The sequence below is a fragment of the Balaenoptera physalus genome (assembly GCF_965194825.1).
Source record: "Balaenoptera physalus genome assembly, chromosome: 20".
Taxonomy (NCBI): domain Eukaryota; kingdom Metazoa; phylum Chordata; class Mammalia; order Artiodactyla; family Balaenopteridae; genus Balaenoptera; species Balaenoptera physalus.
Window position 1 is genome coordinate 17,473,560 of NC_138901.1, and position 24,965 is coordinate 17,498,524.

Genomic DNA, 24,965 nt, shown 5'->3' on the forward strand with positions numbered 1-24,965 from the left:
TGTATAGAGCCTTCTGCTACGGGGGCTGGGATATATGGCAGCAGGGACTGAGCAAAGGATTCGGTGGGTGGGTGGAGAAGGACATGTCCAGATGACGACCTGTTAGCGGCGGTTGTTGTCGTGGTCATCTGTGACAGTAGCAAGAACGCAAGCACACTGAAGAGGTGGAGAGAGGAAGCCTCACACTCCTCTGCCTCTGAGGCAGGACAGGATGGGGTATGTGAATGTGAGGAGTCACAGTAGATCTGCGGAGAGCCCAGCTGAGTAGGGGAATATTTGTCTTCCAGCCTTGGCTCTTCTTGAGTACTGGCCCCTGGGAACCAGTGGAGTAATCCTGAATATAGTTACTATAATTCACGCTACAGAATTTTCTGAGTAGACAGCCGCTTTTTCAAGAGATATCTTTTTCACATTTTGTTGTTGCCAGTCATAGGCTTAAGTGTGGGTTTCTTTTTCTCCTAAGTGGCACTCAAACGTTGACTGATTCCTAATTCATTTGGCTGTGGACTGACAAAAATCTGTCCCATCAGTCTTCAATGATCAAAAACAGTCTCTTCTTTTTTGACAGACGAAGAAACATCTCTTGGGAATGCAGAAGGATCGTTGATGAAGGTGTTACAAGCCCGGAAGAAGAACAACAGCACCGAGCTGATTATTGAGCCAGAGAGGGCATCCTCAGATAAAAGTGCTGTCAGCTTGTCAGGCTTCATGAATGAGCAGCTGGACTTTAATAATAAAAGTGATATTATCAGTGCACGAAATTACATACTGCCTTACATCTCAGAGGGAAATCTAGGAGATGTGGAATCAACATTATTACCATTCCTTCAACTTCTTTTTTCAAATACACAAGATGGAGATATGCTCCTGGGCCTTTTGAAAAACAATACAAGGAGCCCTTCTGTTAAACCTGTACGCAAGAATTCAACTAATAAAAATAAATTGAGGAAACTCCATTTTCTGGAAAATGTGTTAGATGCAGAAACTCAAGAAAAATTTGATGAGGTTAAAAAGGAAGAAAAACCTGCCACGCGTACGCGTTCCAACCTTTTAAGTGCCATGTTTAAACACTACCTCTTTCTAAAGAAATTGGAAACTGCCCAACCACAGAAAGACAGCCCAGCAAAGACTGAGAGTACCGAGGAAAAGCTGCTGAGAGTGAACAGGGTCCTCAAGGGCCCAAGGGGCCTACAGAAAATGCACCTCCAAGCAGTGGGAGATGAGAGCGTCAGGAGGAAACAGAATGCCCAGCCATCTGTGGCGAGCACTGCCGAAGAAAGAAGGCTCAGGAGGCCATCCCCAGGAAAGCTGAAACAGCTTCTCATGGTGCAGAGGCCCAGGAAGCTGGTGGGAAAGTCCTCCAATGCGGAGTCTTCATTCATAAAAGAACACAAGGCAGCAGGCTCCTCTACCCTGAAACAGTACTTCAAGGTCAGGCCTTCTGCCTCCATCCCTCCAAAATCCCCATCTGAGGTTAAAAGCAAATCAAAAGACTTATCCAACACTATACTTGTTTTAGAGGATGCAAAGGCTAGAGTTAGAAATATTAAGGATTTTGAACTAATCTCACATTCTGGGAAAAAATACATCTTCCATAAAATTAGGACTCATCGGGTCCAGAGAAAACCCAAAGGCAAAAGGAGTCGAAAGTTCAGAAAGAAAAGTTCACTCAATAGAATGATGCTTGCAAGCCCTCCGTTCTCTGTAGTGAGGAGTCTCATAAATTCCCCTCCTCAAGAAGCTGTTTCACCTTCAAGAGAGGTGACTTCTCAAGAAAATCCTTCTCCAGAATTATTTTCTCTTTCAGACCCTTCTACAGAAAACACTACTTCAGAAAACAATACTGCACAAAATGTTTCTGAAGAAGTTATTTCTTCAGGAAACTCTACTCTGCCCGGAGGAACCGGCCCTGGAAACACTACCCATAAGGTTGTCTCCACTGCACCTTCTGCTGTTGCTGCAGACAACAGTATGCCACCTGTTCAACACACCAACGAAACACAGTGGGAGCACCACAACACGGGCACTGAATTATCCTCTAAGCTCACAGGCTTCACTTTCCCAGGGCTCACATCCCCGGGTGATCAAGTTGAAACTCAGCTAAACCAGCAGCTACGGTCCCTCATCCCCAACAGTGACGTGCGAAGGCTCGTTTCTCATGTTATCCAGACTTTGATAATAGACTGCTCGGACACCCACGTGCAGCTGGCCTGTGCCAACCTCATCTCTAGAACAGGCCTCCTGATGAAGCTTCTCAGCAAGCAGCAGGAAGTAAAGGTGTCCAAAGCGGAATGGGATACGGGCCAGTGGAAAAGTGACAACTATATCAGTGAGAGCACGGAAGCCCAGAGTGAGCAGAAAGAGCAGGAGTCAAGTGAGGTGAGGAGAACCCCTGAAACATGGGACCTGGACTTTTACTCAGTTTAGGACATGCCATGGACGTACCCAAGCAGGAATACCACGGGCTCCTAGTCTGTATCTTATCTTCAGCCATGACACTGGCTAAGACAGTGATCTCCCACTTTGCTCATTGAGAGAGTGTGTCAGTATTCCTAGCGTAGACGAGAAAAGGACATAACACAAGATAAATAAATTGTAGATAAATAAATTGTAGAAGAAAATGCTAATGATAAGATTAATAACATTAAATTTGGCTTGTTCTTATAGAAGCTACTCGCCTGAAAGGATTGGGTTTTACAGTAGTTTAAGAATAGTTAGCTATTGTTTAGAATAGGTTTAAGAATAGTTAGCTTTCATGCCTTCTATCTCCTTGTTTGTAAAAAAATTGTTATTTATTTTTTTAGCTCACAAAAGAAGTTCCAGGATATGGCTATAACAACAAACTCATCTTGGCAATATCTGTAACTGCAGTAGTGACGATTTTGGTTACACTTCTCTGTCTCATTGAGGTAAGGACAATAATTCATTCAGATTCAGAACCCACAAACTGAGACTCAAAGCCACCTTTCCACCTACTACTACTTGATTCTTCTCTTTAGTCATGAGGACTGAGGTACACTTTGTTCTTTTACTGAAAAGTATATTCCCAGGAGTTTTTTTTCTTTTTTTTTTTTTTTTTTCTTTTGGCTACATTATGTCTTCATTGCGGTGCGCGGGCTTCTCATTGCGGTGGCTTCTCTTGTTGTGGAGTACGGGCTCTAGGCACGCGGGCTCAGGAGTTGTGGCGCACGGACTTAGTTGCTCCGCAGCATGTGGGACCTTCCCAGACCAGGGATCGAACCCGTGTCCCCTGCACTGGCAGGCGGATTCTTCACCACTGCGCCACCAGGGAAGTCCCCACAGGATTTTGAAAGGAACTCCACTCCCAGGAGATCTCTTTGGAATTGGATCCATGATAACAAGCCATTGGACTGTTTTGACAAGTTCAGTTTATAAGAAGGCCAGAGTTGACATGATAGTAAAATTTCTTCTACTCAAAAACTATGCTGCGGCTTCCCTGGTGGCGCAGCATTTGAGAATCCGCCTGCCAATGCAGAGGACACGGGTTCGAGCCCTGGTCTGGGAAGATCCCACATGCCGCGGAGCAACTGGGTCCGTGAGCCACAACTACTGAGCCTGCGCGTCTGGAGCCTGTGCTCCGCAACAAGAGAGGCCGCGATAGTGAGAGGCCCGCGCACTGCGATGAAGAGTGGCCCCCACTTGCCGCAACTAGAGAAAAGCCCTCGCACAGAAACAAAGACCCAACACAGACAAAAATAAATAAATAAATAAATAGTTTAAAAACAAAAACAAAACAACACAGAAAACTATGCTGATTTGATGTACTCACCAGTCACTCTCATTCTACTGTTTATTTCTTTCCTTGTTGGCTGAAGTGATGAGAGACATACGATCTCCATACTCATGGAGCTATCAGTCACCCTGGGAGGGCTAAAAGGACATGCCTAAAAGATCAAAGTGTGATCTCGTCAATTCCTTAGGCTTACTTAGCAGCTTGCTTCTCCAGTGTATTAGGAATTGTGTAGATAGGTTCCATTAAAACACTGCAAGTAAAATCCTGCAGCAGGCTACCCTAAAGCATGTCATATTTATAGTAGCCTATTCCTGGAGCTAGCCTGTTTATCTTCTGTTCAGTTACATAATGGTTTATTACTTTTCCCAACAGGCAGTGGCTAACATTAAAAGAGTGATTTTAATAAGCTGGCAATCTTGATTCTACCCTACCAGTCCAACCTACTTTATTTACCTTTTCTCTTGTAATGGCAGCCCTCCATTGCAGCCAAAGCAGCTCCTCAGTATACGCTAGTTACACCACATCCATGCCTGCTTTTGTCTGTGCCTTTGGCCATCTAAAATTCCTTGATTTTGCTTTGCCTGTGGAAGTCCTATGAACCTCTCAAAAGCCAACTCAAGTTCAGATATCTTTCTTCATAAAGCCTTCCCTGAATACTCCAGCCCTCCTGATCCTAGTCCTGTGAGGTTTGTCACCATTTCTTAGGGGCCATAGCAAAGCAGTCCCCTCCCCTCAGAGCTCACAAAAGTGGGAAGCAGTTTTTTAAAAGGCAGCCCCCCAAGAGAGAAACAGCAAGGTTAGCACATCATGGAGCTGAGCAGAGATGTGTAAGGACCAATGGCTTCCTGGCCTATCAGACTTGAATAAAACCTGACATGATGTACTAACTTCTAAAGAGAAATGTGTCTATCTGCAGGAGGGTTGGTCAGTAGTGAAAGCATAGAAAAGGTGAGGAGAGACCAACATGGGCAGCGCCCATCCTCACATTGCCCGAGAGTAGAGATGGCACCTTAGGCAGCAGAACTGAAGAGTCAGGCCCACTAGCCAGGCTGTGCCTGTTGAGGAGATGGGTGGATCCAGCTGCCTCAGGCCTTCCCATTAAATTCTGGATTCGGCTGATTTCTTTTCTAATTCTGTTGTCACCAAGTAGCCTTCGATTGTGTGATTGTGCTTTAGTGTGCCACGGAGGCCTGTCTCCACAGAAGGTAATTCTCTGATTGTGTAGACACGGATGCCCTGTGTGTAGAACAGATGTATTTCTCATTGTCAAGTAATAATTTGGCATTGTGATTTTTGATCAATCCTGTGATATTGATAAAGTGAGACTGCCACAACAGGAAGACGCGAGTTGTCTCTTGGTGAGGAAGAGTATGATTTCTGAGCCTAGGAGGCTGGGGACTAGCATGGGGTCAGCTTGCTAGTCATTGGCCATTGCCCAGACTGTCCCCTCTACATCTCCAGGTGGCATGTGGCCTTTTGCTTTTTTAGAATTTCTGTAAAGTCCCCTTTTTATTGTTTCTAACTTCTCTAGAGTTTAACCTTGCATTTGTGTTGTTTTGTTTTGTTTTGTTTTGTTTTGTTTTGTTTTGGCCTGCGGGATCTTAATTCCCCAAGTAGGGATTGAACTTGTACCCTAGGCAGCGAAAGCGAGGAGTCCTAACCGTTATTTCCTCTCCCCACTTATATGATAAGCTCTTCGAGGACAGGGGCCATGCAGTGTTCTTCCTATGGTAGACACTACTGGTGTTCAACGGAAGAGAGGTGAGGCGTTATGTCAATTCCACAGTGAGGAATCATGCAACCGAATATTTATTTGAAGTAGCATCGAGTCCAGCAATAGACCCATGTGTTCTTAAGACTTCTGAAATGTCATGTTTTAATATTCCAATCAGTGGGGGAAAATGAATAAATGGTGATAGACTAGCTGCCTAACTATTTGGGGGTTAAAGAATAGCAGATCCCCATTTTTCATCTTAAATAAACATATTTCCATAAATGTGAAAAAAGACCACATAAAGGTATTAGAAGGAAATAAAAGCAGTATTTTTATAATCTTTTATAATCTTCAGAGCCTGATGCCACAAGCAGAGCCTTTGATATAGTCCACCATCTTGTCTGTGACACCAGCTTAGCACTGATTCATGCCAAGCGTAAGATGAAGAGTTTTCCATATATTGTCTGATTTAATGCCCACAGTTCTGTGAGGATGATATTACTATCCCTCCTTCATAGATGAAGGAGATCAATGTAAGGCCCCAGTGGCCAAACCAAAAGCAGAAGCCAGTTTCACCCGACTGCAAAGCTTGTGCTCCCTACTCCACTCTTTTGTCTTGTCTCCTTAGAGACAAAAACACTGGAAAGATTCGAAACACTGAAATTCAATGAAAACCAGTATTTCTTTACTATAAAGAGTTTTTTGTTTGTTTGTTTGTTTGGGGGTGGCGGGGTTTGGCCATGCTGTGCAGCTTGCGGGATCTTAGTTCCCTGACCAGGGATTGAACCTCGGGCCACAGCAGTGAAAGCGCCAAGCCCTAACCACTGGACCACCAGGGAACTCCCAAGAGTTTTATAAGTCAACAAGAAGAAGACAAACAGTCCAGGGGAAAAGGGGGCAAAGGCTGTGCAGTGTAGGAGGTGTGTTGACAGTCTGCCACCATATCTGCCCGTCCTCTCCTCATGGCTCATGTGGGGTGGCTTTTGTTAGCCAGGCCTTTGTCACCTCATGACGTAAAAGTAATCTCTAATATCTTCTTCAAGTACTTTTGTAATCTGTCTAGAATTTGTTGTATTTGTTTTTTAGTGTGGTTGAGGCAGGGGATCTAACTTCCCCCCCCGCCCCACACATGAAGATCTAATTGTTTTCAAATCTTTCACTGAATGGTTTATTCTTTCTTCCCTGGTCTCATATACTATCTTCATCTGGACTCTATTCTGTGATCCAGTTATCTTGTCCTGTACCAGTACCAATATCACACTGCTTAATTCCAGTTGCTCTATAACATATTTTATATCTGGTAGGGCAAGGTCCTACTCTTTGACCTTCTTTTTCATGCATTTCATATCTATTCTTACACATATTCTCTACCAAATGTCAGCTGGCCAGGTTTTATTTAAAAATTATTTTGGATATAAATGGATTGCATTGAATTTGTAGGTTAATTTGATGAGAATTGACCTCTTTACAACATTCTAGGAGGATGGTATCTCATGCCATGTAGTACTTCTTCTTAATGTCCTTCAGAAAAGTTTTAATATTTTCATCACATAGGTCTTACAAATTTTTGGTTAAGTTTATTCCTAGGTACTTTATGCATTTTTATTGATATAGTGAACGGGATGTTTCTTCTGTTTTTTAGTGAGTTATTTGTGTTATATGGGAAAGCTATTGAGGCTTATATGTTGATCTCTTGATTTTGTATGTAGCCATCTTACTCATGTTACTTCCAATAAAACTTCGGTTGATTCCTTTGGTCTTTTTAGGTCCCTCATTTCATATGCAAATGTGTTTGTCTCTTCCTTTCCAATACTTCGTTTTTCTTTTCGTACTGATTAAGACCTCCTCCACATTGATCGATAGTAGCAGTAATGATGGGCATCCTACTCTTGTCGTTGACTCTAAAACAAGGCTTAGGTTTCTGCTAGATACTTTTATTTTCTTTTCCTACTTCTAAGAGTTTTTATTAGGAACGATCTGTTGAACGTTATCTAAAACAGTCAATAAAATATATCGCCAGCTGCATGCAAGACCCTAAGTTAGGTACTGTGGAAGAGGCAAAGGATTATTAAACAGGGTAGAATTCCTTTCCTTGAAAAAGTTATCATCTCACTGGGTAGATAAGATTTAAAGTAAAAGGGAATGAATAAGGATTTGGAAATAGTTGTAATGGATAATCATGATCATGTTTTCTTTCAAAACAGATTTATTCTCATCGAATTGCAAAAGGGGAAGATAAGAAAAGGAGCAGAAGGTAAGTATTGGTCTTTTAAAGGAGAATTTTACAACTAGAGGAGAACTTAGAACTCACCTATTTCAATTTCCTCACCAAAGGCAGGAAGAATGTTTAATTACCCTAATGGTTTACCCTAATTTATTTATCAGCAGAATTAGCTCCCCAGCCCAAGCTGAGTTAGAACAGGACTGGCACAGATTCATCTGCTTTCACTAGTCCTTTAAGGAAAGAGGGTGGACGGGGAGAGGTTTTGGTTGCACTTGTTCCTGCTGGCCTGGTGCCTGGTTCCTAGGTATCAGGCCAGGCCAGAGGCCTTCTAGGAGGCTCTGGGGTAGGGAGGGACACATGGTTGGGGATTTAGGGGCTGGCCTCACTCAAAGCTGAACAAAGGTAGCACATATGAGTCCCTTCTGTAAAGTGGCAAGAAAACTTCCCTTCTCACCCTACTGTTTTTCAGGCCCCTACTCTCTATTCCCTTTATCCAAACCTCATAGAACTTTAACCAGGAGAATCTTTAGACAGTAGTTTGTCTCTTCCTTTTATAATAAGGAAATGGAGAAAGAGAAAGGGAAAGTATCTTGCCCCATGGTCACACTGCTAGTGATTATCACAAAGAAGAGGGTCCCTTTCCACTGAGGACTTCTCTACTGATCACACTGTGCTTGGGCTGTGAGCTCCGTTTTATGTCACAATTCAGTATACACATACTATATGGGCATAAGTAGTTTCTGAAACTAACTTATTGTGCACTCTGACTTTTTTCTATTCTATTTGTATTCAAAAAGAGTATTTCGTGTTTCCCTGCTGGTCATGGCCTTTAAACTGATTTCACAATTCACTGACACCTCAGTGACAGCCTGCAGTATGAAAGTCAGAGAGCTATAGATAACTTTGCTAGTTGGGTTCAGGTGTTGACTTGGTGTGATTCAACTTATAGGATAGGATAGAGCAGCCAGGAAAATAAAAGCACCTTCTCCCCACAGCCACACCCCCAGCAAATGCTGCATGTGCGACTAAGTCCGTAGCAGACTGGTGTGAAGCGCATCTAGAGAGTAACGTGTTTCTGCCCAGCGCCGCTGTGCAGTGTTTTCACTGCACGAGGGCACTTGGCCAAGGGCCAAGAAAGGTGAACGGGGCTGAAAATCCTGCCTATACTCCATGCTAAGCCACATGCAAAGGTCTCCCCAGAGACACGGGGCGGGGGCCATTTTGGACAGACACAGAGAACTTCTGGAAGGCCAGCATGCACGGAATGATTTTCAAGATCCCGGGTCTGTGGTGATTTTGCTCATTGTGATTATGGACTGAGGTACCCATTTAGTCCTAATAAGACCAGAGATAACACATTGTGAGAGAGATGAAAAATGACATGTAACACTAACTGTGTGTGTTTTCCTCCAAGGGGCTTTTTTCGATTTCTGCTGCATAAGAGAAGCTCAGGGGAAAGTGGGAGTCAGGTAAATTTGAAGGGGATATAGTACTGTGGCCAGAGAAAGCAGGGGAGATGCTGAATTAATCTTTCCCTTTCTGTGTTCCAGGAGGGCTTTTTCGGGAGAAGGCGGCCACTTTGGCTTAGGGATATGTATAGGCCTCTCAACGCCACACGCAAGGAAAACATGGCACAAAAGCTACACGACAGGGAGTCTTCTGATGAGGAGGAGATGTACTTCTATAAGGCTGTACCATAAATGGTAGGGGACAATTTAAAATTCTCATCTAAAATGAGGAAATAATGAAAACTATCATTGTTCCTTTCAAAAGTAAAAGCCTTGGCATTATTCTTCTTACCCCAGGGAAGTCATCAAAGCCCCAGCAGAGAAGCTTCTGGCTGCATATTGGGTTGATGAAGAGGCGGGTGAGGAAAGTGAGACCGCACACGAGACAGCCACAGAGTGAGCCCTGTTCTGCCTCAAGCCACCTGCAAATTTTGTTTCTTAATATCGGCTTCTCAGCATTGCTTGTAAAATACTTATTTTTCTTATATTAAACTGTATAAATTCATAACCAAGTCTAACCATGTGGTAAGGAATTAAAATGTAAATAGTTGAATATTTATATACCAATAACAGGGGCCTGCAAGAAGAAGCAGAGCTGAAACTAGAATCCCTCATGGCAGCCAGTACTTCCACAAGAGGAAACGTGGGCAAAGGAGGATGAGTAGAAGGATGAAGAGGGGCTTCCCTCCCTTGTTTCCCCAGTATCATCAGTCCCTGGGAACTGGAAAACATACCATCCTCAAGGGGCATAGATGAGTAAATCAAATAGCAATTTATTCTGGTGCTCTCTCTCCTGGTTCATCAAGTACCAGTTATTTACAACATGCTCGACCTCCTGCCCATAGAGGACCATCTACTTCTGGCCCCTCTCGTACGGTCATTGGGGTTGCCAGAATATTTGGATCACTGGGCCTCCCTCCACTGGGGAGCCAAGGCCTGACTTTTCTCCCAACTTCTCAAACTCATGTACAGATGTGTACCCTGTGTACCAAGGTAGGGGGTTCTCCACCATTTCAAGCTGGTGGAAAATTCCCATTGGGTTGTTTTTTTTCTTTAAAAGAAAATCCCAACCGTTGGATAACTAGCAGGGAGGTGCCAGAAAGACAGGGTAAAGAAGAATGTGTGAGAGCAGCCATTGCCCAAGACGGCCCTCCTCAGGCCCTGGCCTCTCCTGACCCCACTGCGGGCCAGCTGTGTGCTGCTCGCCTCCCTCCAGCTCAGCCCAGCACCAAACCTACCCACCTCCTGCCTCCCCCAGCACAGGCCCAGGGCTGCATGATTCCACGTGATTATATAGTGACAGTGCCACCTGTGGAAGGGGACCTAGAGGCAGAGACAAGCCCGGAGTGGGAGGGGTGAGGGAGAGGTCCGAGCACCGCCCTCGTCCCACTCCCAACAAACTGGCTCCCCCCCTCAGGTTTCCGTTATAAACAGCGCGTGCGCAGGCGTGCGTGCGCAGGCGCCCCGAGCCGCGCACGCGCAGTAAAGGTAGGATGGTGGCGTTGGTACCTTTTGTGGTTCCCATCGTGGGTGACAAAACCTTGCTGGCGTGGGAGCTGAGCTCTGGACCCACGGCCGAGGCCTTGCAAGTGAGCCGAGCCGGGGCAGAGGGAGGGGTGGAGGAAGCCACCTCGCGCCTCAGTAACTGGGCGCCCCGGGGTACTGCTTCAGCACCTCATCTGCCTGTGGTCTCTGCTGAGAGGAATCTTAGTTCTAGAGCCGACCTGAGTAGTCAGCTCGCCCCCACAGATTTTTGAGAGATAGTTCCCAACAGCCGGCATTGCCTCCTAATGCTTCTCGAAGCTTAGGATTTCAGAGGGAAACCTGTTCCTGAAATGAGAAGTGTTTGGAGTTGCAGGATCACCACAGTTGCCTGTGGCGAAGGGCTGGGGGAATAGAAAGGAACGGGCGGTTTGGCTTCCTGGACGTGAAATTTCCTGCACTTACTTAACATGGGCCCACCCTACAGCATTCTCTGTTCACAGTCTTCTCCCAGTTTGGCCTTCTGTATTCGGTCCGAGTCTTCCCAAACGCAGCAGTGGCCGGTCCTGTGTTCTATGCCATCATCGAGGTTTTTTCAGCAAGGGATGCCCACAGAGCCCAAAAGGCATGCGACCAGAAGCAGCTTTTTCAGACATCTCCAGTGAAGGTGGGTCCAAATGTGGAATTCCTCGCTCTACTGGGATGAAGTGCTGAATTTAAAACTAATAGGCCATCGGGAATTCCCTGGCGGTCCAGTGGTTAGGACTTTCACTGCTGAGGGCCCGGGTTCAATCCCTGGTCCGGGAACTAAGATCCCAAGGGGGGGAAAAAAAAATAAAAGGCCAACGTTTGTACAGCACTGTGGTGTACAGAATGCTCTCAGATGCACTGCTCCACTGATCCCCCAGTTCCCCAGTTCTTTCTTTCTTTTTTTTAGATGAAGAAACTCGAACTCAGGATGGTTAAGTGACTTACTTAAGGTTTATGACAGTAAATGTGGAAACTAGAGGCCAAACCCAAACTGAACTGATGTTAAACCCCATGTCATCTTATGCTGCCCCTTAATTTAAGAAATCTTCACAAGAGTCTTCCTTATATTTACTTTTATGTGGATTTTAAATGTGTGAGGTTGACAAATTGTTTTTTAAGTTAATTAATTTATTTATTTATTTATTTTTGGCTGCGTTGGTTCTTGTTGCTGCGCGCCGGCTTTGTCTAGTTGCGGCGAGCGGGGGTTGCTCTTCGTTGCGGTGCGTGGGCTTCTCATCGCGATGGCTTCTCTTGTTGCGGAGCACGGGTTCTAGGCACGCGGGCTTCAGTAGTTGTGGCTCACGGGCTCTAGAGCACAGGCTCAGTAGTTGTGGCACACGGGCTTAGTTGCTCTGCGGCATGTGGGATCTTCCCGGACCAGGGATCGAACCCGTGTCCCCTGCATTGGCAGGCGGACTCTTAACCACTGTCCCACCAGGGAAGTCCCGAGCTTGACAAACTTTTGTCAGATGTAACATAAAGGAGGCTTCATCATCATCATCACTCTCAAATTGCCTATTCAGAACTCCCTTCAGATTCCAGAAGATGGTTAAAATATTCTTTAATGCATTGTAGAAACCTTGTTCCATATTAACATGCCATCCAATTTTACTTCCCCAGAATTAACATTTCATTATGTGCCTCCACTCAGCCACCATTCCTTTTTCAAGGACCTTTTCAATGCCTCTGAATAAGTGAGTGAGGCTTCGATTTCCCAGACCTTTCACTTTATAATTATGTGTCTTCTCTGATTGGCTTCTTGCTCTGGCTACTTCCTACTGACCTTGCTGCCTATTCTCACCCCTATTTCTTTACTCACTGATTTCACCTTTATTGAATCTGAGAACTCTCCTCAGATGTGACTCCAGGTACACTACCTCCCACTTCTGTACCCTGTTTAACACCCTCTTCAATCCCGGCTGTACTCCCTGGGATTGAAATGATTTCGTGTCAGACATTCTTTAATTTGCGGACCCTGCGACCATTTCACATAACCCCTCAGATATTACGGATGGTCCGGGAAAGATTATGAAACAGTTACTTGGTATCAGTTGTGAGTAATGAGTTCTTTTCTTATATTGGACATTTAGACCATTCCATAAGCTTAGGTTCTGAGATTGTCACAGCATAAAGCCCGTCACTGGTAGAGTAATGAGGAAAATGTTCTACAAGTCACTGTAGACTTGAGAGGAAAGGGCATTCGTATTCGATTTCTTTATTTAATGCAGAGCCTTAGTTTACTACCCACACCCCCGAAATTGTTACCTACTTTAATTATGCGTTCTCTTTAAATTTTATTTATTTATTTATTTGGTTGCACCGGGTCTTAGTTGCAGCAGGCATGCTCCTTAGTTGCGGCTCAAGGGCTCCCCAGTTGTGGCACGTGGGCTCCCCAGTTGCAGCAGGCAGGCTCCTTTAGTTGTGGCTCGCAGGCTCCTTAACTGTGGCGTGCAAACTCTTAGTTGCAGCATGCACGTGAGACCTAGTTCCCTGACCGGGGATCGAACCCGGGCCCCCTGCATTGGGAGCACGGAGTCTTAACCACTGCACCAGCAGGGAAGTTCCAATTATGTCTTCTTTTATTCATTAGCAGGTATATATACTTCTTATCTTTTTTCCCCTGTTTTTTTTTATAAATACAGACAAGAGAATAACATCTTCAAATAAAATGAAGGAAAGGCCTAATGTATCTGAGTTTTTCTCAGTAGCACGAAGGGAAATGTTTGCCAGCAAGAACTGTGGCAAGGTTATCCCAGATGTCAACTGTCTCTACTACCCAGGGGCTCAGAGCCCTTCTGAAGCTTCCTAATTGTCCAGGACAGCTCCATTATGACTCACCATACAGGGCCTAGCTTCCCTGTTTTAAACGTTGCGACACTCAGCATTTAAAAATTAGTCTTCATTTCTCCTTCCCAGCAGGCAGCTTCAGTTGGAGAAAGTAATTTCATTTTCTTATGTACTCATTCATTCACTCAGTCAACAGACCATCCCTCCTCTATTATGTGCCAAGATGTATGCTTGTTTCTGGTAACAAGGAAAGAATAATATATGGTTCCTTCAAGCACTTAAGGAGCTCATAAACTAGTGACAGAGGAAGATGCACAAACACATCAATAAAGAATTAACAGTGCTTTGACTTTATTTGTATTATTTGAATGTTTATGACTATAGTTACATACTGCACCCTGTTCAAAATGGAAATAGACATTTAAGAAAGAACTAGTGATGTAAAAACTCCACAGTAATATGTAAGTTATTTAGAGAGTTAAGACTGGAAATATTTGCACTCTCAAGGAAGCTTGTTAATGCAGATGAACCTCTAATTCTTTTGGTTGCTTTATTTACATTTATCGAGGTATACGTATTCCCTCTTCTAACAGGGGTTAGTAACTTGGGGAGGGGTTGCTACAGATTAAGGTCCTAATTCAGTGGCAGGTCCATCTTATCTCCTCTTCAGGTCATATTCTCAAGCAGGAGCTACAGGATGAGACGACTAAAACAGTTCACTTCCTTTGCTTACCCCCAGCCCCATAACAGGCTTCTGCTGGGCTTCCTTGCTTGCTTTCATCATCACTTTCACCACCAGAGGTCAGGGAACCTTCCGGTTAATCAGGGGCCCTGGAAATGATGCAGAAAAGTACTGACTTAAAAATAATAAATAACATTTATTTAGGGCTCACTGTGAATTCATTGCTTAAAATGTCCTACTTAATCTTCGCAACCACTCTATGAAATTGGTATTGATAAATCTCAGGTATATCCAAAATAAGTCTCTGTGTAGGGTTGTGATATTTTTAGGTCTTTTATGTCTTCAGGTTCGTCTCGGCACCAGACATAAGGCGGTTCAACATAATACGCTTGCCCCAAACAGCTCCAGATGCCAAGAATTGGCAAATTACTACTTTGGTTTCAATGGGTGGTCAAAAAGGATCATCAAGGTAAACTCTGTAGATTTTCTTTGACTAACCAGACTCCTTTCAACATTGAACTCCTAGACTTTAGAGAGAAGAATGGAACAGGGCTATGGGGAGGAGATGTGAGAGGCTTCCACACGGAAGTATCTGAGCATTGGCCTGCCACCTAGAATTAGTGATAATCTCAATGACTTGGATGGTGGTGTCCATAATTTTCTCCAGTATTTGTATGGTATATAATAAAAAAGAGTTGTCCATATCTAGTCATTCATTTGCAAGTCTCACTTGATTTTGAGGCTATAGCATACCTCAACTATTACCTGGGATTGCTGGAGTTTAGTTTTAATTTCTAACAACAGAAGATTTGGAAGTCTAGCCTTTCATTCAAAATCCTAACAGCTTCAGGATCTTTCTAACCTTGAAGAAAGGGAAAATGAAGATATTGTGACACCACTTCAGAAGCAATAGCCTGAAGTTCTTCTGTGCTTCAGAGGTGGTGTTGCCCTCCCACGAGTGCAGGAGTCCTGGAGTTGGCATGGCTGAGGAAGGAACCTTTGGATAAGTTGGAGGAAGGTCTGTTTTCCAGTATGTGTGTGTGTGGGGAGGTGAGGGAGTGGGATTGCTCTTTTTTCCTTTCTTTCTGAAACTCAACTTTTCACATACATCATCACCTTTTCTAAGCAACTAAAGCCCTGGGCAGAATTTTTCTGCCTGACAATATAGGTTTTTATCTTAGGCGATACCTGACAGCACCTTAAACTTTAGAATTTTAGAACTGACTGCCTGCCAAGAAGCTTAGGAGGAGGGAAAATTAGTTAGTTTTTGTTTTTGTTTTTTGTTTTTGGTTAATAATTTGTTTTGTGCTAAAATAGTCCTTCAAATACAGATGTCTTCTGGCCTTCAGTTATCCCAACAAAATCATTGTCTAAAGATTGAAATAAACTCTTGTGTAAATGTTCAGTCCTTTGCCTCCTATAGAAGGGCCTGAGCGGAAAAAGTAAATGTAGATCCCTAGAAAGGGGATTCCGATTGGTACTGAGTTTTTTCCTACAATCCATGGCACTTGGGCTTAGGGTTTTAAGTCAGAGGCAGGGCTGTTAGCGAATGGAGTAGAGGAGGCTCCACCATCCACCTGAGTGGGTGATGGTTGAGGAGAGGCCAGATCATCTGCACCACCACCAAATCTATCTCCCTGTACGAATCCAGCCCTTTACGCACAGGAGAGCAGGGTCTGTAGCAGTGTAGCCTCAGCTTGTCCATTTGAAATCTGTGAGTAATATGAGATTTGTGCCACGTTCTTGGTTTGCATTTCCCGTCTAGTTAGTATTTTAGGAACTTCCAGAATAGATCTGAGCAGTGAAACTGTGCCATGCCAGGGTATACCTACAACAGAGACATTCAGCTGTACCCCAGTGTTGTGCCTGCCCTTAATCACTAAGGTAGTGAGCTAAGAATCACAGATGCTTTTTTAGTTTTAAACATATAACCTAGAAATCAGTTATTCAGATGATAGGCATTTTAAATTCATCTGTTTTGGTTGGATTTAGGGTCATTATCATTCCTTATGAAAAGGAAGGTAACCCAGAAGCTTGCTATTCAGAAGGCTATGACAGATGCATTCCAGAAACTGCTGATTGTGGTTTTAGGTAAGACCTTTTTGACTGTTCTTGAAGTGCTTCAGTTTCAGTGAGCAAAGAAACTTATTTGCAAAGTTAATTGGATGAAAGTAATGGTTATCTAAAACATTACATATTCTTTCACTCACCAGATGCTTTCACAGCAGCAGTCTTAAATTTGTTCTTTGTGGCATTTATGAGAAAAACGACAGCAACTATTATTGTCCCCAGTGTTGAGATGTAGAATGACTTGCCTCAGTTCATACAGGAAGTGTTTGGTCCCGTTCTTCCTCAATTGCTTGCTTATCATACAGAATAGTGCAGTTATAAGCCTTGGACACCTGTGTTTGAGTCCTAACTGTGTCTCTTAGATTTTGTTGTTGTTGTTGTTGTTGCAATTTTAGGTTTTTCTAGCCAGAGACATTTGAAGGTATTTAATATCTCTAAGCTGCAATTTCTTTATCTGCAAATAGGGTTAGTAATTCAGCTTATCACCTAATGGGGGATATTGTAAGAGTAAATGAGATGATGAATGTAAAAAGCTTAGAACTATGCCTGAAACATAGTAAGCAGACAAAATATATTGACTATTATTATTATCGTTGTTGTTTTCTTGTTGAAGAGTTTATTAGATTATGTTTTTGGAATCAATTTAATTTCAGTTTTCATTTCTGATATATTGGGTGAATATGATTCTTTTTTTTTTTTTTTTTTTAGGCATCAATTTTATACACATCAGTGTCTACATGTCAATCCCAATCGCCCAATTCAGCACACCACCATCCCCACCCCACCGCAGGTTTCCCCCCTTGGTGTCCATATGTCCATTCTCTACATCTGTGTCTCAACTTCTGCCCTGCAAACTGGCTCATCTGTACCATTTTTCTAGGTTCCACATACATGCATTAATATACGATATTTGTTTTTCTCTTTCTGACTTACTTCACTCTGTATGACAGTCTCTAGATCCATCCACGTCTCAACAAATGACTCAATTTCGTTCCTTTTTATGGCTGAGTAATATTCCATTGTATATATGTACCACAACTTCTTTATCCATTCGTCTGTTGATGGGCATTTAGGTTGCTTCCATGACCTGGCTATTGTAAATAGTGCTGCAATGAACATTCGGGTGCATGTGTCTTTTTGAATTACGGTTTTCTCTGGGTATATGCCCAGTAGTGGGATTGCTGGGGCATATGGTAATTCTATTTTTAGTTTTTTAAGGAACCTCCATATTGTTCTCCATAGTGGCTGTATCAATTTACATTCCCACCAACAGTGCAAGAGGGTTCCCTTTTCTCCACACCCTCTCCAGCATTTGTTGTTTGTAGATTTTCTGATGATGCCCATTCTAACAGGAGTGAGGTGATACCTCATTGTAGTTTTGATTTTCATTTCTCTACTAATTAGTGATGTTGAGCATCTTTTCATGTGCTTCGTGGCCGTCTGTATGTCTTCTTTGGAGAAATGTCTGTTTAGGTCTTCTGCCCATTTTTGGATTGGGGTGTTTGTTTCTTTAATATTGAGCTGAATGAGCTGTTTATATATTTTGGAGATTAATCCTTTGTCCGTTGATTCATTTGCAAATATTTTCTCCCATTCTGAGGGTTGTCTTTTCGTCTTGTTTATGGTTTCCTTTGCTGTGCAAAAGCTTTGAAGTTTCATTAGGTCCCACTTGTTTATTTTTGTTTTTATTTCCATTACTCTAGGAGGTGGATCAAAAAAGATCTTGCTGTGATTTATGTCAAAGAGTGTTCTTCCTATGTTTTCCTCTAAGGGTTTTATAGTGTCCAGTCTTATATTTAGGTCTCTAATCCATTTTGAGTTTATTTTTGTGTTTGGTGTTAGGGAGTATTCTAATTTCATTCTTTTACATGTAGCTGTCCAGTTTTCCCAGCACCACTTATTGAAGAGACTGTCTTTTCTCCATTGTATATCTTTGCCTCCTTTGTCATAGATTAGTTGACCATAGGTGCGTGGATTAATCTCTGGGCTTTCTATCTTGTTCCATTGATCTATGTTTCTGTTTTTGTGCCAGTACCATATTGTCTTGATTACTGTAGCTTTGTAGTATAGTCTGAAGTCAGGGAGTCTGATTCCTCCAGCTCCAATTTTTTCCCTCAAGACTGCTTTGGCTATTCGGGGTCTTTCGTGTCTCCATGCAGATTTTAAGATTTTTTGTTCTAGTTCTGTAAAAAATTCTTATATAATAATCGGCTACGTTTTTGTGAGCCTTGAAAGTGGTCATGCTACTGAATAGCGTTGATTGTGTTCCCTATCGAGTTATACAGCGGTGAGAATGTGACAGGCTGTGCCCAAAGGAAACTCTATGATTAGTAGATTCCCGGAACAGAATTGCTCCCCTGCTTCACAGCCCTGCAGGCGTAGAGACTGAGAAATCCTAGCTAAGTTGTCAGAGACCTTATTTGCTTGTAAGAGTTGACCCTGGATTGGTCTTGGCCTTCCAGGCTGGGCAGTCCTTCCAGTGAAGTTTGACTTCCCTGGTCATCAGGCAGAATCTCCATCAGCTGTCAACTCTGGGTAACAACCTTTAAGAACCAAACTAAATGTCTGGGTTGTTTGTCCCTAATATGCAAAGGTATTCCTTATATGTACTCAAAACTCCTTGGACCAAAAAGCCTGGTGGCTCTAGCTTGCCTTGAGGAAAGCTGTATTGTCCAAAAGGCACATGGGCCAGTTTCTGCCAGTAGAGTGTTCAAATGCTCTCTCTGTCTGTCTGTGTCTCCAAAGCTTTGTTCATTGTATCTGGTAGAATTTTGGTCCCAAGGAGTAGGCACTTGCCTTGCTTCTAATATGAAGTATCTATTATAGTCCAGTGGTATCTATCCCAGGTTTGAACTCACTTTGACCCCCACCTAATGCCTTCCTATTTACTTGTATTGTGATTGAACATTTTTGTTTCCACAGCTTTTCATTCCTTTGTCATTATTCCTTAGTTCTTATTTCTAAGATCATAAAGGTTTTTGAACCAAAGTTGACACTTCTTATATATTTTTTCACAAATAATTATGATAAAAACTGAAGTGTCAGATGAGGGAACTTCTAGGAAAATGCTCTTATTTTCTGCTTTTAGAAATCAAAAGAATGTCTAGTTATTGGGTGCTACCATTGTATACAGGAAGTTTTAGAACAAGAAAACTTCTGAATTGATCCTTGTTAACTTTATTTCAGAAAGTGGTAAAATAGCTGTGGCATATAGACCCTGTGAAGAGGTCACAGATGATGCTAGAACCGAAGAGGAACTACAGGATTTAATTCAAGTATGTGGAGATAAAAACTCAAGGGGTACACAGCCAGTGTAGCCGTAATTCAAAACAACCAGCAGGATTTGGAAGACTTTGGCATGTCTACTCAGCTCTGTCATCCTTCGGAAAATGTGAAACTCTGAAACTGCTTTTGAGGCAGGGAATTTCTAGGACTTCTCCAAGTCCCGAGCCTTGTCTCTGGCCCCTTATTTGAAGTTTGGAGAGCAGGATTGAGGGCCATCAGTGTACGTCTACAGTTGTGGACACAGGAGAAGACACAGGCCTTTTAGAACTCCCCTCAAATAGAATTGCAGGGATTTGGGAACAAAGTAACTATGGCCTTAAGTGTGATTATGCTACAGTGTTTAAAAACTATTCATGCCTTTCAAGTAAGGTATATTACCCAGATCTCAGCATCTCATATATATCTTGTGTTAAATGTTTTGCAGAAGAACCTTTCTGTAAATCAATTATATGGATGCCTCGAATTAGGGATTAAGTTGTCAATGTAATTGCTAAAAGAAAACATTAATGTACTGCATATAGGATTTTTATTAAAAGGGAGCAAAAAATGTGTTTCATGTCATTGAGAGCTTAATTTGGGGCTAGATTTCTGATTACTTAACTCACCCCAATGTTGCAAAGTTTGTTTTGAAGGGAAGAAAGTAGAGAAAGAAAAGGTGGTTATGTTCTGAAAAATGTAAAAATTTTGAAAGTTTTTCCTGTACAAAATAATTAATTTAATTCAATTTAAATCAGTCAAGGAAACTTCAAACATATCCACGTTTGGGCTTTAAGAAGTCTAACTTCCTGTGAAATGTGAGAGGAAAGGATTCCGTATTGATACTAAAGATTTCGGAAACCTGATTATAACAACAGATCCATTCCTAAATGAGGCCAATCTTGGAATCAGTTCCATTTAGAAACCATTATGTGCTAGGCACTGGAAATAAGATGAAGCTCCTTCTCTCTTGGGGTTTAGGTGTTAAAGGTGTACCAGACAATTAAAAAGGACTAAAATTAAATAGATTATGAAAAGGACTGTGAAGAAAGTAAACTGGGTGCTAGTTAGAGTATTTCAAGAAAATTACTTAACATGCTGACTGTAACATTCTAAGTGTCTTCTCCGTGTGTGCACACAGGGTAGACCTCTGAAAAGTGACACTGTAGTTTTTTCTAGATTAATGGCTCTGTTGAGACAAGGTGGGATGGGGGAAGTTTTCCCATGCTAATGTAAAGGGCCGTTCACTTGGTTTTAGACTCTCTTTCCCAGAATGAATTGCTCACCTGCCCCAAACCCCTCCTACAGAAGTTCTGGAGTCATCACTGATTCAGTGGTAACGGCTAATTAATAGAGTGGTGAATTAATAATGAGACGTGAATACTGAGAGTTTGGAGGAAATGGCAACATTTTAGAATAACTGTAAGGTGTGTTCCCCTCCCGCCACCCTAACTGGTGCTCATTTTGCAGGTCAGCTACTTTTCTTGTCAGCCGTGTGGCCAAAGGGGGGAAGAATGCCTCTCAGACTTGAGCTTTGAGGAGGAAGAGTTCACATTGCCAGAACTGGACTAGCACTTTTGAATTTCCCAGAATGCCAGGTCCTGTGGTTTCCTTGGGAAGCTCTGCATCCTTCCCAACCCCCCGCCACCCCTGGGCCGCTGGAGTTTGGGGCCACTCGGGTCTGCAGCCCAAATCCCGCCTCCTTGTTTGGGGCCAGGGAGGGCAGGGAGGGCTTGGGAAGAGGGCCCGGCAGGAGGTAATTGTCGCTTTTGCAAGGGGAAGAATGGCTTGCGCCCTGGGGACTCTGGGAAAAAGGCCCACTCTGGTGGCGCGCATTGGATCTCCCCACGAACCTAATAATGGTGGTGGCGGAACTAAACACGTCATAAATAACGGGTGGGACGTTAGGCGGGGGAGGGGCACGCGGTTGCTGACGTGAGCCCTCGCGTCGGCGCTGGCATAGCGGTTCAGCTCGGACGCAGGATGTGGCTCCAGCTCCTCAGTGGCCTGGGTCACTGCGCCTGGGAGCCGCCGCGTGTTATGTCCCGGCTGCGCCTTTGGTTGCCACGGCTCTTCCTCACGTGGCAACAACTGTGGCTAGTTGTCCTGGCAGTTCAGCCTCCGGAGTGGGCCCTGGACCCCGTCCAGGTGACACCCAACCCCGCGCGGCTGACCGAGGCTTGGTCTTCATACGCCTCAGACCCCCCTCCCAAATTGCCCCATGCCCTTACACCCCTGGCAGAAGCCGGGCGCTTTAATTATTTGACGTCCTCGTCTCCAGTCCAGATGTTGGCCCCGCCTCATCAGGAGTTGACTGAGACTGAGGTTCCATACCCGGACACGGATTCGGTTGGAGAGCTGCCTACAGGGCCAGATCAGTTTGCTGTTCCACATCAGGATCTGAATAACAAGCAAACCCAACATCAAAAGCTCCCAGAGGAAGTTCCAGTGCTGGATTGGAATCAGAATCAGGCCTTGGTTCTGCCTTCTCGACACAAAAGTAAGAGTAAAAACGTAGGTCCAGATCAGGCTGAAGGTCACCAGTCATTTAAAATACTTGTTCCACATCTAGGTAGTAAGAGCTCAAAACCAGTGAAGTTTATTGTTTCACCCCCAAACCTGAAGAACGATCTAGTTCAGCATCAACGGCTTGCCAAATTTGTTGGAACTACAGGCCAATTTGAAGAAAAAATTCAGGGTCTAGAACAACAGTTGCAGGGTGATTATTTAGATCCCAGTATGGATGCCTTTTATCCTGAGGAGAGGCTACCTACAGATTTTCTGGGGAGCCCAGATGAACCTCCAGAGCCCCCTGAGGAAGCTGAAATTTCCCCATCCCAGCAGGAGGCCCAAGCTCGTCATCCAGAGCTAACTGAGGAGGCTGAATCTTTACCCCAGCAAGAGGCCCCTGCTCAGCATCCACAGACCCCTGAGGAGGTTGAATCTTTTTCACCCCAGGCAGAGGCCCAGGCTCAGCATCCAGAGCCCACTGAAGAGGTGGAACCACCTCCACTTCATCAGGAGGCTCGATCTCAGCCTTCAGAGGCCCCTGAGGAACTAGAAACTTCAAGTCCTCAGGAGGCCCTAGCCCAGCCTTTGGAGACACTTAAGGAGGTTGTAGTTCAACCAGTAGCACATCATGGGGTAAATGAAGCTCAGCAGTCAAATTTGTACCATGTCACTGTTAAACCTCTGGGTCTGGCACTTACCATAACTCCACAGGTCACTAACGAGCTTGAACCTTCTCCAGTCCAGCAGGAGACGCCATCTCAGCCTCCAGAGAGCCCTGAGGAGGTTGAACCTCCGCCAGTCCAGCAGCGGGCCCCATCTCAGCCTCCAGAGCTCCCTGAGGAGGTTGAACCTTCTCTACTCCATCAAGAGGCCCCAACTGAGACTCCAGGGTTCCCTACTGAGTATGTACTTCAAATTCCAGTGAGTGATGAGGTAGCATCTCTACCTGGCGTTCAGCGTCACGCTCATTCAAACTTGCCCAGTGTTACACTTCAACCTCTGGATTTGGAACTTACCATCACTCCAGAGCCCACTACGGAAGCTGAACTTCCTACAGCTCAGCAGGAGGCCCTGGCTCCACCTCTTGAGCATCCTGAGGAGAGAGAATCTTCTCCAACCCAACAAGAGACCTTAGCTAAGCCTCCAGAGCCTCCTGGAGAGGTTGAGCCTTCACGTGAGCGGGAGCAACCAGCTCCGCCTCCAGAGCCTTCTTCAGGGGAGGTGGAACCTTCTCCAACTCAACAGGAACAGCCAGCTCAACCTCCAGAGCATCTCGAAATGACAGTTTCACCTCCAAGTCACCATCATGCTGAGCATTCAAACTTATCCAGTGTCGCTGTCAAACCTGCAGATGTGGAGCTTACCATAACAAAAGAACCCACGCCAGAGGTGGGGCCTTCTCCAAATCAGCAGAAGCCTTCAGCTCAGGCCTCAGTGCCCCTTACTAATGCAGAATTTTCTACAACCCAGCATGAGGCCCCCACGCTGCCTTCACAGCCACCTGAGGAGCTTGAACCTTTGCCAGTTCAACAGGAGGCTTCAGCCCAATCTCCAGAAGCCGGTCCACATAACAAACCTTCAGTACAAGAGGAGACCCCAGCTCAGTATCCAGAGCATCCTGGAGAAGAAGTTACACCTGCCACAACCCAGCAGGAGACTCCAGATCAGCATCCACAGGCTCCTGAGGTTGTACCTTCTCCACCTCAGCAGGAAGCCAGAGCTCAGCATCCACAGTCTCCTGGTGAGGTTGAATCCTCTCCAACTCAGTCTCCAGAGCTCTCTAATGTGACTGTAGTTTTCTCTCCGGAGCATCATGTGACAACAGTTTCTCCTCTAGGTCAGGATCAAGCTCAGCTTCTGCAGCGGCCCGATGTCACTGTTAAACCTGTGGGTCTTGCACTTATCGTAACTCCAGCGTTCACTAATGAGGTTGAAACTTCTCCACCCCAACAAGAAACCTCGGCTCAGTCTACAGTGTCCCCTGAGCAGTTGGAACCTTTGTCAGTCCAGCAAGAGGTTTCAGATCAGCATCCAACCCCCACTGAAAATGTTGAACCTTTTCCAGTTCAGCAGGGAGCCCCAACTCAACCAACATACCCCGAGGTGACATTTCCAAATCCAGAGCATGTTCAGGCTCAGCATCCAACCTTGACTGAGGTCACAATTCAACCTTTGGACCTTGAACTGACCATAAGGCCCGAACCCACTAAGGAGGATGAACCTTCTCCAACCATGCAGGAGACCTTAACCCAGCCTCCAGAACCACCTAAGGAGGTTTTTGTAGCTCAGCCTCCAGTATATCAGAACCCAATAGTTCCAGCACCAGATCAGGATCACACTGAGCCTCCAACATCACCCAGTGTCAGAGTTCAACCTTTAGACCAGGGGCTTACCACAACTCCAGAACCTACTACAGAGTCTGAACATTCTACAGCCCTGCAGCAGACTACAGCTCCCCCTCCAAAACACCCTGAGGTGACACTTGCACAGCCAAACCTGACTCAAGTCACAGTTCCACCTGGGGACCTGGGAGTTAACACATCTCAGCAACCAAGGCCATCTGAGACAGTTCCTTTGACTCAGTATTCGGTACCCACTGGTTTTCCTGGTGTAAAATATACCCCAGAAAAGAAGCAGCCAGAACAGAATGCCACCACAAACATCAGCATATGTGAGCTCTGTACCTGCAAAAATGAGACACTGTCGTGTGTTGGTCTCAGCCCAAAGCAGAAGCTCCACAGAGTGCCTGAGCCAGAGCCTAACGCCTACAACGGCACCTTCACCATCATGTAAGAATCGCCTTTCCTCATTTGTTCTCTGCCTCCTGCCTGACATGGCAGCCTTTCTTCAGGTCTTCCTGGGTCCTCCTTATCTCCCCAGCCCACATTGACTGACTTTCTGTTTCCACCTTTTGTTTGTCAATGATTCCTTGTCTTCATTCT

At 44.4% G+C, this 24,965-nt stretch overlaps 2 protein-coding genes and 1 pseudogene across 25 annotated transcripts in view; all 3 read left to right on the forward strand.

Moving 5' to 3' along the window:
* Nucleotides 1-9,712, forward strand: part of LOC309651043 (leucine-rich repeat-containing protein 37A3-like) — a 43,828-nt gene extending 34,116 nt beyond the window's left edge. For 9 of the 12 annotated variants that reach the window (XM_082443309.1, XM_082443316.1, XM_082443315.1 and 6 more), the window contains 5 exons: nucleotides 569-2,379; nucleotides 2,805-2,909; nucleotides 7,673-7,722; nucleotides 9,243-9,395; nucleotides 9,466-9,712. In XM_082443309.1, the coding sequence (XP_082299435.1) occupies nucleotides 569-2,379; nucleotides 2,805-2,909; nucleotides 7,673-7,722; nucleotides 9,243-9,395; nucleotides 9,466-9,691 (2,345 nt within the window). In that variant the 3' untranslated portion in view covers nucleotides 9,692-9,712. Of the gene's footprint in view, nucleotides 1-568; nucleotides 2,380-2,804; nucleotides 2,910-7,672; nucleotides 7,723-9,106; nucleotides 9,162-9,242; nucleotides 9,396-9,465 lie in introns of all 12 variants that reach the window. The other 3 variants (XM_082443320.1, XM_082443310.1, XM_082443317.1) reach the window with 3 other exon arrangements.
* Nucleotides 9,713-10,140: 428 nt separating this feature from the next.
* LOC309651054 (RAD52 motif-containing protein 1-like) lies at nucleotides 10,141-21,110 on the forward strand (annotated as a pseudogene). The gene is made up of 7 exons: nucleotides 10,141-10,789; nucleotides 11,170-11,349; nucleotides 14,528-14,650; nucleotides 15,026-15,199; nucleotides 16,174-16,272; nucleotides 19,438-19,526; nucleotides 20,983-21,110. The product of its transcript is annotated as an RAD52 motif-containing protein 1-like (transcript).
* Nucleotides 20,983-24,965, forward strand: part of LOC309651045 (leucine-rich repeat-containing protein 37A3-like) — a 44,374-nt gene continuing 40,391 nt past the window's right edge. For 10 of the 12 annotated variants that reach the window (XM_082443333.1, XM_082443322.1, XM_082443330.1 and 7 more), the window contains exons 1-2: nucleotides 20,983-21,110; nucleotides 21,794-24,812. In XM_082443333.1, coding sequence (XP_082299459.1) covers nucleotides 21,104-21,110; nucleotides 21,794-24,812 — 3,026 coding nt within the window. In that variant the 5' untranslated portion in view covers nucleotides 20,983-21,103. The remainder of the gene's footprint in view (nucleotides 21,111-21,793; nucleotides 24,813-24,965) is intronic. The other 2 variants (XM_082443325.1, XM_082443326.1) reach the window with 2 other exon arrangements.